We start from the raw sequence: 16,718 nt of genomic DNA, 5'->3' as shown, positions 1-16,718 counted from the left end.
AGTGACTTGCTTTTTATATACTGTATTTGGGGGTTGTCTTGGGGGGTTTATTCATCAAATTATTATGATGAACTGCCTTTTGAAATTACAGTGCTGTTAACTATTTCATCCACACACCTCCAGAGTTTTTAATCCCTCCCTAGCCAAGCGTCAATCGGCTGAGTCACCCTATCCTACCAACCCCCTCTCTCCACTGGGTCGTTAACCTTCTGCATATTGCCATTGTGTTCTTAATCCACCCATAGCCAAGCTACAAAGAATCAGTACGCCTGCGTCTAATCACACCATCCCCTCCCCCAACCCTTAGAGGCCTGTTTTGTTAACGGTAACGCTTTGGAAAATCCCCTCTCGAATTTGAAATGTAAATCTGATGTGCACAGCACTGTGAGAATTGAGAGTAAACTGATACTGTATTTCATCAGGGTGTGAAAACATTTGTCAGTCAGTATGGTTTACAGTCACATGTTTTAAATACAATACAGTACATTCTTTAATATCTTTAAAATAAAAATATATAAATCCTGTATATAAGTCCATAGTGGCAAAATATCAGCCTTCCAAGACCCCCGAAACCGGAGATACAAAAAGCACATTACCAAAGTGTCTTTTTTTCTGCCATGCAAGTCAATGGCAGAAACCTGAACTTTAACATCACCCTGACTCTGTTCTGTTGCCACGAGAGGGTCGCAATTTGCCATGCAATCCTGCCGCAAATAGGACTACATGGTCACCGAATCTGAGCCCTCTAGGTCGAACAGATTTGGAGTTGTGGGTTCCAGGTTTCTGCTCATTCTGACTTAGCCGGTTCAAAGCTTTCTCCGCCATTGCGCTCAATGGTAGGACACTCCTCACCGGCGTGACCCTTTCTCGTCGCCATTACTGCTCGGACCCTGTTAGGGTCAAGTGAGGGGGTTCCTAACATCTAGGGGCAAAATGAATTTTATTTCTAGGCGCCCTAGAACAGAAGTTCCCACACCAATTGACCTAGTTCCCACGCCAATTGCCGTAGTTCCTACGCCAATTGCGTGACCAGGCAGTAAAAAAACAGTGCAGCAAGCCTCTACATTTGTTACACTGTCAAAGGAGCAAATGGAAACAATGTGAGGCAATTCAACATGTTCTTTTATTTGTGGAGTCAGTACAAAAACATTTATTTACAAATACTGTACAATGTTGAAACATTTAAAGTGCACAGCAATTCTAACCATCACTACACAATAATACATACTGCAGCATTTATTAAATTCTTCTGCCACAAAACATTTTTGGTGCATGGGGCAAAGGGAGTTAAAGTGACTTGCTTTTTATGTACTGTATTTGGGGGTTGTCTTTGGGGGTTTATTCATCAAATTATTATGATGAACTGCCTTTTGAAATGTGGCTGTCAATGATTTTGATTCGCAGGAAAGTGAATAAATATTTATTTTATTTTATCAGGAACCAAAAAATACAAATATAAAAATAATCAGGAATAATACATACAGTAATGCAGTCTTTATTGAGTTATTTTGGCAGCTTGAAATTGGATAACCATTTGGAAAACCTTTTGTAAAACATGGGGAAACATGAGTAGTGCACATTTATAAGAATATTATTTAATACTACAGTATATACAGTACAGTACTGTAATGTACTGTATAATATACTTTACTGTATATACTGTATAGTAAAATTATTTTTTCTTTAGTCTTTATCTTTTCCTCATTCTGTCTGCAGTACAGTACTGTAGTTCATTGAGAGAGGAGAGGTTTTGTGTACATCATTGCTGCTGTTTATATACTGTACATTTGACTGTACAAGCAGATTTGACTGGACACAACTCCCCCATCCCCCTAGGCCACCGTTTTTCCTGGAACGACAAGAAAACCAAAAATTAGTGCCGTTACTGTACTGTATTATGGCAGAACTACTGTAGGTGGCTGGTGCAGCTTTCTCTGGAAAGAAAAAAAATGGGGCAGTTAGTAGGCAGTTACTGTAGTACTGTCAAATTAGTGTACTGTATACTGTACTGGAACTACTGTATACTCTGACTACTGTTAAATTCTATGTACTGTAACCTGATGGCTGGTGCGGCTCTCCCTGTAAAGAAAAAACTAACTACTGTATACAGTACTCTTACTATCTGGAAAGAAAAAATCTGTGCCATACTTACCTGTAAAATACTGTACTTACAATACTACAGCACAGTACTACTTTCCTGATGCTTGCCCATTACGCGCGATGACAATGGGCAACACAGTGGCAATATGGTCTATATATTTATTGCAGCGTTCCACGGTGAGTACATCGTTCCAAAAACTCAGTATGCCTTTCAACAACTCGTCCTTTTTGGAGGGTTTCGCCACTTTCCGGATATGGTCCTTCAGCTGATGCCAGACCATTTCGATCGGATTGAAGTCTGGTGACCTGTCATTGGAAAGAAAGGACAATTGGTTTAAGAGCTAAAAACAGTGGGGAACAAAAATGGGACACGGTTTCCTGCACTTACTCCGCTGGCGTCTTCACCCAGTTGATGCCGCGCTCAAGGATATGCGCCGTTGACGGTGTGCTTGGGATCGTTGTCCTGGTAGAAGCGGTGACCATTGGGGAAGTCGCGTGTGATGTATTGCACTATCTCGGGCACAATGCTGTCTTGGAAGAAAGCTTTATTCATGATTTCTATAGCAAGAAAAGAAAAGTGCTCAAAAAACTGCACAATAGTACAGTACAGTGCATACGGTATGGCAACACTAGTCAAGTACAGTGCATTAGGCGACATTATATTTGAGAAATTGTACCTTCAAAGATGACAATGCATCCCGGTCCACGCCTAGAGATGGCACCCCACACATGCAGCTTCACAGGGTGTTTTGGCCGCGGCTTCAAAGATATGCGGCCTTTTTTGTGGAACGCAAATCTTGCAAATCTCTCCAGCGACACAGTAGACCCATCAGTGAAGATGCAATCCTGGAAAATCTCCCCGCTGTCGATCCATGCCTGGGCCTGGAGCACTCTTTTGATTTTGTTTGCGTCCCGTATCATGGGGTACGCTCTGTAATGACAAGGAATAAAAAAAATTAGCGGCACAGTGCAGTACAGTTTGCGAAACAACACTTTTACCTCCTGTACTGTCCAGTACTAACCTCACACGTCCATATTTCCATCCAATGCTGCGTCTCATCTTCTTTATGCTGCTCTCGGATACAGTCAGATTGTGCTTTTCCTGCAGAGTGTTTTTAACCCTTAATGCACTCCTCTCATCATTCTCGTCACTTATTTTGTCCACCAGAAGAGTTGTCTCCCTACAATGTAAAGAAATTATATTGTTTTATTAATATGCAGCAATATAAAATGTATATAAATGTAATGTTGTAATATACAGTAAATATAAATATACAAAAAATGTATACTATTGTACAATAAATATAAATATACAAAATAAATATACTGTTGTAATATAAATATAAATATACATCCTATATACTGTACTGTATACCGTTATAAGATTAATTGAAATATACAAAAAATGTATACTGCTGTACTATAAATATAAATAGACAAAATATATATACTGTTGTACTATAAATATAAATATACAAAATAAATATACTGTTGTAATATAAATATAAATATACATCCTATATATACCGTTGTAAGATTAATTGAAATATACAAAAAATGTATACTGCTGTACTATAAATATAAATAGACAAAATATATATACTGTTGTACTATAAATATAAATATACATAATAAATATACTGTTGTAATATAAATATAAATATACATCCTATATATACCGTTGTAAGATTAATTGAAATATACAAAAAATGTATACTGCTGTACTATAAATATAAATAGACAAACTACTGTATGTTGTAATATAAATCAACAAAAATAACAACAGTATTACAGTAGATACAGAACTGTACTGTAGATGTACAGTACAGTTTTCTATATTTTTTTTTTGTTACGTTTTATAAATATACTTACGCGTTAGTTACTCTTGGTGCCCTTTTCCGGTCTCTGTTTTTTACGTATGCATGTTAGCTCACGGTGTTTGATGGCACAACGAGGCCAGAAGTAGCTAACCAGCTTTGAATAGCAGCAATTCAGTGTCCGCTCATGTACATCTCCTTAATTTGCATGCTGAGATCCTTTGAAATCTTTTTAACAGGCATTGCTGCGAGTAGAAAGAAATACAAACACAAGAATGTATATTCGATGTTTAGTCGATGTGTATTCTATGTGCAGTCAATCCACAAAATGGATGGTGTATTTATACGGTAATGACTCACATTAGAGTACGCCCACTTTCAACACCTGTACCTGGTCGCCATGCATAAAAGGTCACACACTTTGCATAGCCCACCACTCCATGATCTTTATCTGAACTTGCCCTTGTCCAGATACTGTACTGCATTGTGCCACATGCTTCCATGGAGCAACCCCGGTTCTATGGACGCAAGAACCCACTCACCTCTGCCGTGCCTGTCATGCTGAAAAAGCGAAAGGCGGTTGCCGTTTCCACGCCAAGGGCAAAGCGACAGGCTAAGGCCAATATAGAAAACCTTCTGCTGACCCCAAAGGTTAAGGGTTTTCTTAGACGTAAGCCTTATTATGTGAAGAAGATATACGGTGATGTACTCTCGACACAAAACGATTGGCAGCCAACCCATCGAATCCGCAGACTACTTCCTCCCATATGCTTCGACGACTCTGCTGTAGCTGTCCCTGAAATCTTCATCCCGTCTTCTCCACCCCCATCTTCTCCGGTTCCATCTGACGACGCTGCCGCCTCTGAAATCCACGGGTCACTGTCTCCTTTGCGCTTAGACTACTCTGCTTCTCGCCCGGAAATCCAAAGGTCACTTTCTCCATCCCTCTTCAACGACGCTGCCGCTTCTCCTCTACCGGGTATCCACCGGTCACCTCCTCCACTCTCCATCGATGCTGCTTCTGACCATGGAACCCCCATCTCATCCTCCATTGCACCCATCCCCCCAGATGTCCAGACGCCATGCACAAGAAGCAGCTCGTTGGACCGGATGCTGAATGGGATAAGTATGGATCTCCCCGGGAATTCTATTGTGCTGGCAAAGATAGATCTGCTTCTGGATACCATGTTAAATGTGGAGCAACGGATGCTACAAATGGAACAACGGATGGATCAACGGATGGAGAAGATAGAGGCTGACATTGCGGGCATACATTATTTGCTCGGTGCTAATGCCCCTGTTTCTCCGACGCCGGAGCAGGGGGGTGAAATGGATGTGATGAATGGGACCTTCAACCCCCTTCCATCACCAAGCGCCCCCCTCCACCAGAAGATGTACTGTACATGTATGCAGTTGAGGAGGACATGACAACCCCGTCAAGACCACGGCAGGAGACAACACGGCGACCACGACCGGAGGAAAGCTTCCTCCCAGACAACCTACCATCGCCCGTCGCCTCAAGCACACTCGTTCCCAAAAGACCTACACCTGCTAGCATCGAAACAGTGCCCGACATCACCCTGTGCGATCTGCCACCGGGGCTCAGGGAGAAGTATAGGGTGAGGAGTGCTGGTGTACCCCACAAGTATGCCTTGATCATTTTTAAGCACCATGTTCCCTACACGTTGTACTGCGAGTGGGTGTTCAAAGTGAACTACGAAGGAAAACGCGTTAAAAAGGCGCTTCCTGCCAATTTAAGGAAAAACATTGTGGAAGAAATGCGGCGCTTTTATGCAGTTACAGATCCTGTAATGAAAGGCGTTCGAGACTGCATTAATGGCGTTTTGCACCATGCAAGGAATCGACCATTGCTGGACAATGTGGAGGACTTTCAGTGAGACCATACTGTTGTGCTGAACTGTATTGTACTGTACATGTTTTGCCCTACAGTACCTGCTGTACTTAAACAAAGGAGATGTTGTTGTGTGTTTTTTCACAGGACATGCACAACTCCAGTCCCTGAGGGCCGCAAACAGGCACGGTTTTCAATGTTGCTCTGAAAACCTGCCCTGTTTGCTGCCCTCTAGGACTGAACTGGTGCAGGTCTGACTGACAGTGTTGCGCACCATCCCACTGTACTGTACTGTATACAGTACTGTGTTTCATTAATAAAGGAGATGTTACTTAAAATGCTTCAACATTGTACTGTATTTGTCAATAAATGTTTTTGAACTGACTGCACCAATAAAAGAACATGTTGATTTGTCTTACTGTACTGTGCATTGTTTCCATTTGCTCCTTTGATAGTACTGTATAACAAAATACAGAGTAACAAATGTCAAGGCTTGCTGCACTGTTTTTTTTACTGCCTGGTCGCGCAATTGGCGTGGGAACTAGGTCAATTGGCGTGGGAACTTCTGTTCCAGGACACCTAGAGATAAAATTCATTTTGCCCCTAGATGTTAGGAACCCCCTCACTTGACCCCAACAGGGTCTGAGCAGTAATGGCGGTGAGAAAGGGTCACGCCGGCGAGGAGGGTCCTACCATTGAGCGTAATGGCGCAGAAAGCTTTGAACCGGCTAAGTCAGAATGAGCAGAAACCTGGAACCCACAACTCCAGTTCTGTTCAACCTAGAAGGCTCAGATTCGGTCACCATGTAGTCCTAGTTGCGGTAGGATTGCAGGGCAAATTGCGACCCTCTCGTGGCAACAGAATGGAGTCAGGGTAATGTTAAAGTTCAGGTTTCTGCCATTGACTTGCATGGCAGAAAAAAGCCACTTTGGTAATGTGCTTTTAAACTGTATTTTGGTATCTCCGGTTCCGGGGGTTGTGCAAGGCTGATATTTTGCCACTATGGCAAGGGTCCTTCCGCATGAGGACCAGGCGAATTTCAACCCACTGAGACCCACAAAACAGGTTATTTTAAATTATATTTATATATTTATATATTTTTATTTTAAAGATATTAAAGAATGTACTGTATTGTATTTAAAACATGTGACTGTAAACCATACTGACTGACAAATGTTTTCACACCCTGATGAAATACAGTATCAGTTTACTCTCAATTCTCACAGTGCTGTGCACATCAGATTTACATTTCAAATTCGAGAGGGGATTTTCCAAAGTGTTACCGTTAAAACAACAGGCCTCTAAGGGTTGGATGAGGGGGATGGTGTGATTAGACGCAGGCATACTGAGTCTTTGTAGCTTGGCTATGGGTTGATTAAGAACACAATGGCAATATGCAGAAGATTAACGACCCAGTGGAGAGAGGGGGTTGGTAGGATAGGGTGACTCAGCCGATTGACGCTTGGCTAGGGAGGGATTAAAAACTCTGGAGGTGTGTGGCTGAAATAGTTAACAGCACTGTAATTTCAAAAGGCAGTTCATCATAATAATTTGATGAATAATCCCCCAAAGACAAACCCCAAATACAGTACATATAAAAAGCAAGTCACTTTAACTCCCTGTGCCCCATGCACCAAAAACAAACAGTAGATTTTATCTACAGTATATATATATATATATATATATATATATATATATATATATATATATATATTGTGACAAACGCCCCTCTTTTGTAGCGCTGACGTCTGTCTGGGTTCTTCCCGACACAGTCTTCTAGGGTTATTTATACAAAAAACGGGATCATGCAAAGTATTACATTGCTTAACTCAGGCTTCTGCCTGCTTTATTTTCATCCCAGTAAGGGACTGCAGTTTTAACATGTGTAGGTTACAGGCACTCAGACATTTTCATTCAGCGGTTTACTCATATCAGTGTTATAACATTTCACACAGTGTCACTTTTAAGAAATAAAAACCAAATCATATAAAGAAATCCAATCCCTTTCAGGGATCTAACTACACATCAGAATCAGCCTCTAACTGCGGCTGGGCCAACTAACCTGGTTCCCCAGCTTAAAACAATGCCCTCTCATTTAGGGTCACTAGATACAGCACAGTCTTTTAGCAACAGCAATAAACATTTGTTTTGTCTTATCTGTTCGTGGTGGGAACTCGGTCCCAAGTGTCCAGGCAAATCCTCTGGTACTGTGATACTTGGAGGGGCCGTCCACCCCGAAACTGGATACAGGGGAGCAGCGATACCCCCAGCCTCCAGGCTCTAAGGAGAGAGAGTGAAATGCAAACCTCTCTGTTCTAAATACCTGTGCAAGTGATTAGAAGAGCAGGTGAGGGAAAACTAGACCCATTGTAATCTGTGGTCTGGATTTTCCATCCAGCAGTCTGAGTTAATGTGAAGCTGTGGAATGGATCATTTTTAACTATTCCTGCACTTTCTGACCTAAAACGGGGCAGAAAGCTGCCTAACATCTTTGGACTATGTCACAATATATACTGCATATATACTGTATTATAAATTCATATTAATACAGTATAAACGTCCATTTTTCAGGTATCTCCATGTTTTACAAATGTTTTGTAAATGTTTCTCCGATTTCAATGTGGCAGAATAATTTAATAGAGGCTGCAGTATGTATTATTGTGTGTTGATGGTTAGAATTGCTGTGCACTTTAAAAGTTTCAACATTGTACAGTATTTGTAAATAAATGTTTTTGTACTGACTCCACCAATAAAAGAACATGTTGAATTGCCTCACATTGTTTCCATTTGCTCCTTTGACAGTGTATCAAATGTAGAGGCTTGCTGCACTTTTTTTTTTACTGCCTGACCGCAAAGCCGCAAGATCGGCAACATTGTAAAAAAAGAGCAATGAGCGCGCAATTGGCGTGGGAACTAGGTCAATTGGCGTTGGAACTTCTGTTCTAGGGCACCTAGAAATAAAATTCATTTTGCCCCTAGATGTTAGGAACCCCCTCACTTGACCCTAACAGGGTCCGAGCAGTAATGGCAGCGAGAAAGGGTCACGCCGGCGAGGAGGGTCCATTCCATTGAGCGTAATGGCGGAGAAAGCTTTGAACCGGCTAAGTCAGAATGAGCAGAAACCTGGAATCCACAACTCCGGTTATGTTCAACCTAGAGGGCTCAGATTCGGTCACCATGTAGTCCTAGTTGCGGCTGGATTGCATGGCAAATTGAGACCCTCTCGTGGCAACAGAACGGAGTCAGGGTAATGTTAAAGTTCAAGTTTCTGCCATTGACTTGCATGGCAGAAAAAATGCCACTTTGGTAATGTGCTTTTAAACTGTCTTTTGGTATCTCCGGTTCCGGTGGTCGTGGAAGGCTGATATTTTGCCACTATGGTAAGGGTCCTTCCGCATGAGGACCAGGCGAATGTCAACCCGCTCAGACCCACAGAACGGGTTATTTTACATTATATTCGCGCAATTGGTGTGGGAACTACTTAGGGCCCCGGTCAAGTTCACGGGCAATTGGCGTGGGAACTTCTGTTCTAGGGCACCTAGAAATAAAATTATTTTTGCCTATAGATGTTAGGCACTGTATACCACTGTACAGTATACTGTAGAAAACACATAATGAAACGATACTGAACATGTAGTATAAATGCATAGTTTTATTTATTCGGATTTATTACACAGAATACTGTACGGCCGGAAAACATCAGCATACAGTACAATATTATCCATCGAAATCCCCCCATTAGCCATTTTCTTTTCTGAGGAAAAACCAAAAGAAAAGTTTTAATGTACAGTAATGGTCAGCCCCCTAAAGAAGTACCCAGCCAGCCCCACCAAAATAATACGGCAACAATACAGTACTCACCATAGAATTTCCCATTCAGCTGGCGCCGACGCCGGTCCACTGCCAGTCCAGCTTTCTTCATCATCCACGTCGATAGTTTGCAGCGGGACTAGTCCACCTATAGTCAGCAGGTGAGGCTGGAAATCGCTTAGGTACATGCAAGCTTCATCAAAACTGCACGCAAAATCCAACTCAGGCTCAGGCTGGTCACTGACAGAGGGACTGTCATTGGAAGCCGGTGCTGGTGCTGGTGCATTGCTTGGCAGCGACTATCGCTTCTTAGTTGGTTTTAACATGACCCTTCGCCTTTTGCCACCTCCATGATCATAGATATGGGAAAAATCCGGTGACACACACCAATACCCTCCAACAAATTGGGGCTCAATACGGTGAAAACAGTGATCACTACATAACCTTTTCTTTACTGCACGCTTCCACGTATGAGGAGTTGGCGAAAATTTGTAAAAGTCATAGTTTTCGATAAAATACTGATAAATTTGAGCAACTGTTGCCATCTTATCATCTGTTGCATTAATCGCGGCCCATATCAAATACGCGTAACTTCTGTCAGGTTTTTGGAAAGCGGGCTGCACTTGAACACTCATGGCGGGTGGGTCTCTGGAGAATAGTGTAACAGAAACTGAAACTGGTCTTTGTCTTTCTTTAATATGAAAAGCCTAAATTGATACATTTTTGCAACTCTTCCTTCAGTCTCAAGGCCAAGGTCAAGTTACAATAGCACACTGTGGTACAGTATATTTTTTAAACGAAACACCTGCAAGCCGACACATTACTGATTCGGCGCATTACAATTCATGAATTTCTGCAATCTGGCGGACACGCGAAGTATTGCAGCCTATTAAAATCCGAACCATTATCAATAAACGCATCAGCCGGGCATGACCCGTGGCTGGGAACGCAAGGTGAACGCGGCATGTGCCAGGTGAACAGCGTCGCATTCCAGGAACAAGCCAGGGACAAACCGGTGATTTGTTAGAATAAAAGATGCCGCAGCAGTATATGTGTAACTCCGGTTCCGAAGGTTGTAGCAGTCTAAAACTCAGACCATATGGTGTCCCAGTTCCGGCATTGAGATCTGGGTAGTTTAGACCCGCTGGACCTAACGGAACCGGATATTTTAATATGTTTGTATTTTTCCTAAAATACTGTATCCCAAGGCAGGGATAAAACCCAGAGGAAATTCCTTTGCATACAAGGAAGCATATGGTCAGAGAGGCGACCAAATGTCTAGGACCTAAGTACTGTTCAAAGGGTTTTGCCACCCTCACTGTTTACCTGAAGGCAGAGACGACTCAAACCAGAGCAGTCTGTGAGTGTCATATTTTACACCTTCCAACAAAGGGTATCCTTCCAGAAATTCCATTTGGTAGACTGGCTGGCATTCCCAATGTAAATGTGGGGCTACAGAAATGAGACCCCAGGGTCCTAGTGCACATGAGCTAACTAGCAGGAGGGCATGGATTAAAATGTGTTCCCACGTTAAAGATTGGATACAGAAAATTGTTATCCAATAGCCTGTACTTAAGGTTAAGGATAGGGTTACAAAAGATATATAAACTGTGGTCAACCCTATATCCTTGGTCTTCTGATACCATCTTGATTGTTACCTGATTGCTGGAGAATTGCTATCTGATACTTCTCATTCCCCACCCCCAGGTAAGTGTTACTTCTTGCTTGTTACTGTACTATATTGCTGTGTTAACCTATTTAAGGAATAAATATACTTTATTATATCTAAGCCTCGTTCAGTTTAACCCAGTTATTTGGTGTATTAGTATAGCCTGTCACAAAGCTCCCGTCACAGCCAATAAATAAAAATAAATGTTTATGTATTCCGTAGAGATAGGCAAACACACCATGGATTACCATTGACAGAAGAAAATACACTTACTGGGGGTTGGGGGTTAAAAAACTAACTTTCCTGATTGAAACAAAGTCTTTAAATAGTTCATTGGTTGACCGGGACTTAGCCCGAAAAGTCCTGGAAAGTCCTGGAGCTCAAATCGGCATGAGCCTCCAGCAGCTCCCACACTTTCCACTCCAAATGGTGCTGAAAGTCTCACTTAGAACATATCTGGTTCCAGACTTCAGACGCTGTCCGCTGGAAATGTTACTGAAAGTGGGACGTAGAAACGTTTCTGCTTAAAGTCTTGTAGTTGTTTCCTTGCTGTCTCCTTCGAAATATTCAAACTTTTGATGGAGAAGAGAAAGACCCCCACATAAGTGTTCCTACCACTTGCACTCAAAGTAACTATTTGGATATAAAGATCTCAAATGATCCTACAGATTCTAATATCCAGATTAAGAGAACAAAGTTATGATATAAATATCCTCTTATGTAGCACTAATACTTGGAAAAAAAATACAGTTTTATTAAACATTTGATGTCGACGATTCGTGATTTTATTTACAGTGCAGTAAAATTCACCAATGAGAGGCTGCATATATCAAGTAACATGTGTAGGTATCCAAATACCATGGATTAATTGTGTAGTTTCTGTCCACAATAATACACTAATAGGTGGAATATTTTTATTAGTAAAAAATAGATATCCATGTATAATCTAGACCTCTAATTTGATGTAGTATCTTCACATCATATAACTCCTCATAGATGTTTAATGTCCATAGAGGTCTAAGTCTTTAATCTTGTATTCCACTTATAGTTTATATAGAAAGGTGCAATAGCATAATAACCATCTAAGGATGAAGTCAAACATCAGAACTAAAATATCCTGTTATAAATTAACAGATAGTGAATTAACCATCTACATTTGCATACATGCTTTAATATTTAGAGGTGTAATAGGTCACGATAATACAATAAACTGCAGCTGTATCTCTCTATGTATAAATGGCTAGCCCATAGTATATTATTGCAACCACCTGCTTATATATAGTGCCAGTAAGGACATAAATATGCTCTTCATCACAATATTAATAAGTGTGGAGTGTAGAATAACGACCACAAGACTAAATATAGTCTGCATAGCATAGATACAAAATAGCATCATGTGTCCTAAAGTCTAAATAACAAACTTCAATGATCAAAACGTTACATGGAGTAGCCCAAGCACACACAATTGAGTAACATTGTATTGAGCATGAAACGAAGCTTCTAATGCATGCTAATATCCAGCAAATGTTAACTAGCCTGACAACCTGACCAGCTGAGACGGCTGTATGTATCACCAGAGCAGAATAGTTTCTGCAATTAACTCCTTCTGTATAATATCACCAAGTGGTAATAGATCTGAATTGCACACTTCAGTATTCCAAGCAATATAGCACACAGATTCGTTACATAGCATTCAAAAATTCCCATGTCAATATTTATCACAGATTGAGTATCAATACTTAGCACATATAGGTAGATGTTGCAGCGTGACTGTCTGGAACAGCTGTTAATCTAGCCTTAGCAGAGTGAATCCTACAAATGACCTCCTCATATTCACGTATAAAGGCAACATCGCGATCACTAGTGCTCAGTATTGGATGACGGCACAGCACAATTTAACCAGGAGAATGAAGCTATACAACCTGATCTTGTCAGTGAGGGACAGAAAAACTACCGCAGCCTCTCATCATTGGCGCCACCGTCGTCAAACCGGAGAGGGAGAAAGTGCTACACAGGTTTTGTAAAAAAAAACATACAATTATAACCAAAGAGAACAAACCAGAAAAATACAAAGGTTACTGTGATCCAGGCAGTGGCTTCCAGAGTGTTTACTAAAACAATTATTCATATGTATAATCTAACAAACATGGAAGGTGTATCAATTTATAAGTGTGTGAAAGGGTCTTGCACATCTTGAAGTAGGTAGCAGCACATTGCTATGCATATGAAGAGAAAGGTCTACACAACCTGCAGTAATGTGGCAGCAAATTGCTGGATGTGTTGTGCAGGAATTAAAAACATATCATGGGCAGGATAGCAATCTCCTGTTAAGAGGAAACGTCACTTCACACAATTTGGTTAACGATTATGGTCACAAAACATTGCAGTTCCTATAAAAAGAGTGCTAATAGGAACATTACAGTACATGGTTACATAACAACCCACAGGGTGATTAATGACCTATTCATCCATTAATATATATATATATTATTTTATAACTGAAATACAACTTTATAACACATCACAATTCTTTTATAAAGCTTAAAAAAATATTTGTTTTATTGTTACATTATTAAACTATTTACAGTAATTCATATGATGTGTATGTTACTATGAATTTTTTTCTTCTTAGAAAACATGTTACATACATAGAATTCTAAACTAATCATTTGCAGAACAGGTGTAATACAGGGTTTTTAATCTCCCATTCAATAACAAATATTCATATCTGACAATTAAATAATACAGAGCTCAGTACGGGGGTAATGGAACAACATGACAGCAATGCAGACTTCTGTGCTACTTGTACATATATAGTGAATCCCCAGACCATCTTTATTTATTGGTATGCACTTTATTTGAAACTGATACTGTACAATAATATGTTCTTCGTGTCACTGTATGAGGATGGAGGTGGCACATGTAGTCTGAGCAAAGTAAAAGTGACAGAAATAGACAGATATGAAGACAATCTGGCAAATCCCATGATACAGAGCCGAACTTTCACCCATTATTCCTAATTGTGTTTGTACTTTTCCAACAACAAAATGATACAACAGTGAAGAGAATATAATTCCTTATAAATGAAATGCAAGAAGGGGAATTGTAGTAATAATTAGAGGATAAAATGCCCTTTTCTTGCAGCCTCAGAAACACAAAGTCAGAGCAGTGTTTGTGATCCAGGTGGATGAGAGACAGGGGCGGGGCACATTGATTATAACCAATGAGAGAGAAGCTCACTCCGACCACTAACCAATCACAGAACAGCAGGCTGTGTATATAACTCCCGGCAGCTCCCCGCCCCAGTATAACTTTCTGTCACTGTGTTCCGGGATTTTACCTGCTGCAGCTGAAATGGCCGAGACCGCTCCTGCGCCTCCTCCTCCTCCAGCTGAAAGCGCCGCCAAGAAGAAGCAGCCGAAGAAAGCGGCGGGAGCCTCGAAAAGCCGCCCAGCAAAGTCCGGTCCCAGCGTGTCCGATCTTATAGTGAGAGCTGTGTCCGCCTCTAAAGAGCGCAGCGGGGTCTCCCTGTCCGCTCTGAAGAAGGCTCTGGCTGCAGGAGGCTACGATGTGGAGAAGAATAACAGCCGCCTGAAGCTGGCTCTTAAGGGCTTGGTGAGCAAGGAAACCCTGATCCAGCTGAAAGGGAGCGGAGCCTCCGGATCGTTCAAGCTGAATAAGAAGCAGCTGGAGAGCAAGGAGAAGGCGGCCAGGAAACAGGAGGCGGGGAAACCCAAGAAGCCAGCGGCAAGGAAACAACCCGCCAAGAAGCCAGCGGCAAGGAAACAACCCGCCAAGTCCCCCAAGAAGCCCAAAAAGGCTCCTGCGGGAGTGAAGAAAAGCCCGAAAAAGGTGAAGAAACCTGCGGCCGCCAAGAAGGCAGCAAAAAGTCCGAAGAAGTCTAAAGTTGCCAAGCCCAAGAAGGCTGTGAAGAGCCCGGCGGCTAAAAAGGTTGCAAAGCCCAAAGCTGCTAAGAGTCCAGCTAAGGCCAAGGCAGCAAAGCCCAAGAGGGCAGCAGCTTCTAAGAAGTGAGACCGAGAACTTCAGCCTCTTACAAACACAAAGGCTCTTTTAAGAGCCACCACAACCCCACAAAGAGAGCTCTGCACATAATGTGTAACTTAGAATGTGTCTCCATCTTATCACATGCAATGGTTTGTTTTACACCGGAGAACAGGCAAAGAAAATAAACCTAGTATGGGCTCTCAGACACCAACTGGATGTGAAATGAAAGATACAAAATCAACTCTTTAATAACCAAAATTATAATGATGGGTTTTAATACGAGTATTAAACGCTAGGATCCTAAGGTCTGAACACTGTTCAGTGTTCTGGATCAGTAAATATGACTGCGAGTAAACCTCAGTGTGTAACAAGCAGTGGTGGACTAGTGGATAAATCAACCACTGTCCCCAAGGAATCAGTCATGTGGTCACTGTAACGGACTACCGTAGAGCTACAATCAGTGTAGTTGCTGTATCAACCCAGACCCTAGCCTGGTCTGCCTCGTTGGCACAGCGCACTATATAGATAGATATCCAAATCAGCAAGTGAGGATACTACTATAATGTGGTGAAAAGAGACCTCGCCTCAGTGTAAACAGGTATTCACCCTAGGCCAGTGTTTGCCATTAGTGATTTGCAGCTATCAGTACTTACCTAAGCGCACACCCTGTAAGATTTGTTCCTTACCTCAGATCCTTATAAGGACTGTTTAGTGTGTTACTTGAATCTCATAGAACACACTACTACTTTAGACCCTGAACCTATACGGTTCCAGTATTGAAGGTCAGAACACCTTCAGGTCGTTGTTTTTAATACCCAATAGTTTACATACTTGTTGCAGTTAATAGTTATGTTTTAAACCATTCATTCATCACCAGAGTGTGAACTTGAGTGCTATATTTGGGTTCTATCTCTACCCCACCTTCTTCTGTGCATATACCCAAAGCACCGTTCACCATTTACTTGTCAGTGGCAGAAGCAGGGGCTCCCCTATTACTTTACATTAAAAGATCAGTACATTGTGGAGGTAACAATAATAGATAATTATGTAGTTAGGGTACAGTGGGCGCTAAACAATGAGCAAACAGACAGGAACCTATCAAGTATCAAGCACAAAAGTTCCCATAAAACTTCAGTTTGATCTCCGGAGGCACATGAAAGTGACGTAGGAGGGGGAGAATTACTACACTTTCTATGTACAACACATGAAATCAGACTAGCCAGGTTTCTTTTTAGTTACGTGTGCCTATATATAGCGTACAAAAATGATTGTATGTGTATATAAAACATCTTAAACTTATATGCACAACTACCGAATATGCCTTTATCTACATTGTCACGCCTAAAAGGGATGTGGATAAGTCTCCTTTATAATTCTCTATATGGAGATCACTATTCGTATCTGTTAATATTGATCTACTAGCCAATTTGATTGATAATTTGGTGGCTCTGAAAAGAGCCTTTG

At 41.4% G+C, this 16,718-nt stretch overlaps 1 protein-coding gene across 1 annotated transcript; it reads left to right on the top strand.

The window, feature by feature from the left end:
* The first annotated feature begins 14,560 nt into the window (after positions 1-14,560).
* On the top strand, positions 14,561-15,409 carry LOC142469178 (histone H1-like). The gene has a single exon (XM_075576142.1). The coding sequence runs from the start codon at positions 14,604-14,606 to the stop codon at positions 15,279-15,281; it is 678 nt and encodes a 225-aa protein (XP_075432257.1). The 5' UTR covers positions 14,561-14,603; the 3' UTR covers positions 15,282-15,409.
* The last annotated feature ends 1,309 nt before the right edge of the window (positions 15,410-16,718 follow it).

The sequence above is a fragment of the Ascaphus truei genome, chromosome 18 (genome assembly GCF_040206685.1).
Source record: "Ascaphus truei isolate aAscTru1 chromosome 18, aAscTru1.hap1, whole genome shotgun sequence".
NCBI classification, from domain to species: Eukaryota; Metazoa; Chordata; class Amphibia; order Anura; family Ascaphidae; genus Ascaphus; species Ascaphus truei.
This window is presented reverse-complemented; position numbering and strand designations above follow the sequence as displayed.

Excerpts from the sequence above, each read along its gene's own strand:
- LOC142469178 (XM_075576142.1), top strand. The coding sequence starts at position 14,604 with ATGGCCGAGACCGCTCCTGCGCCTCCTCCTCCTCCAGCTGAAAGCGCC.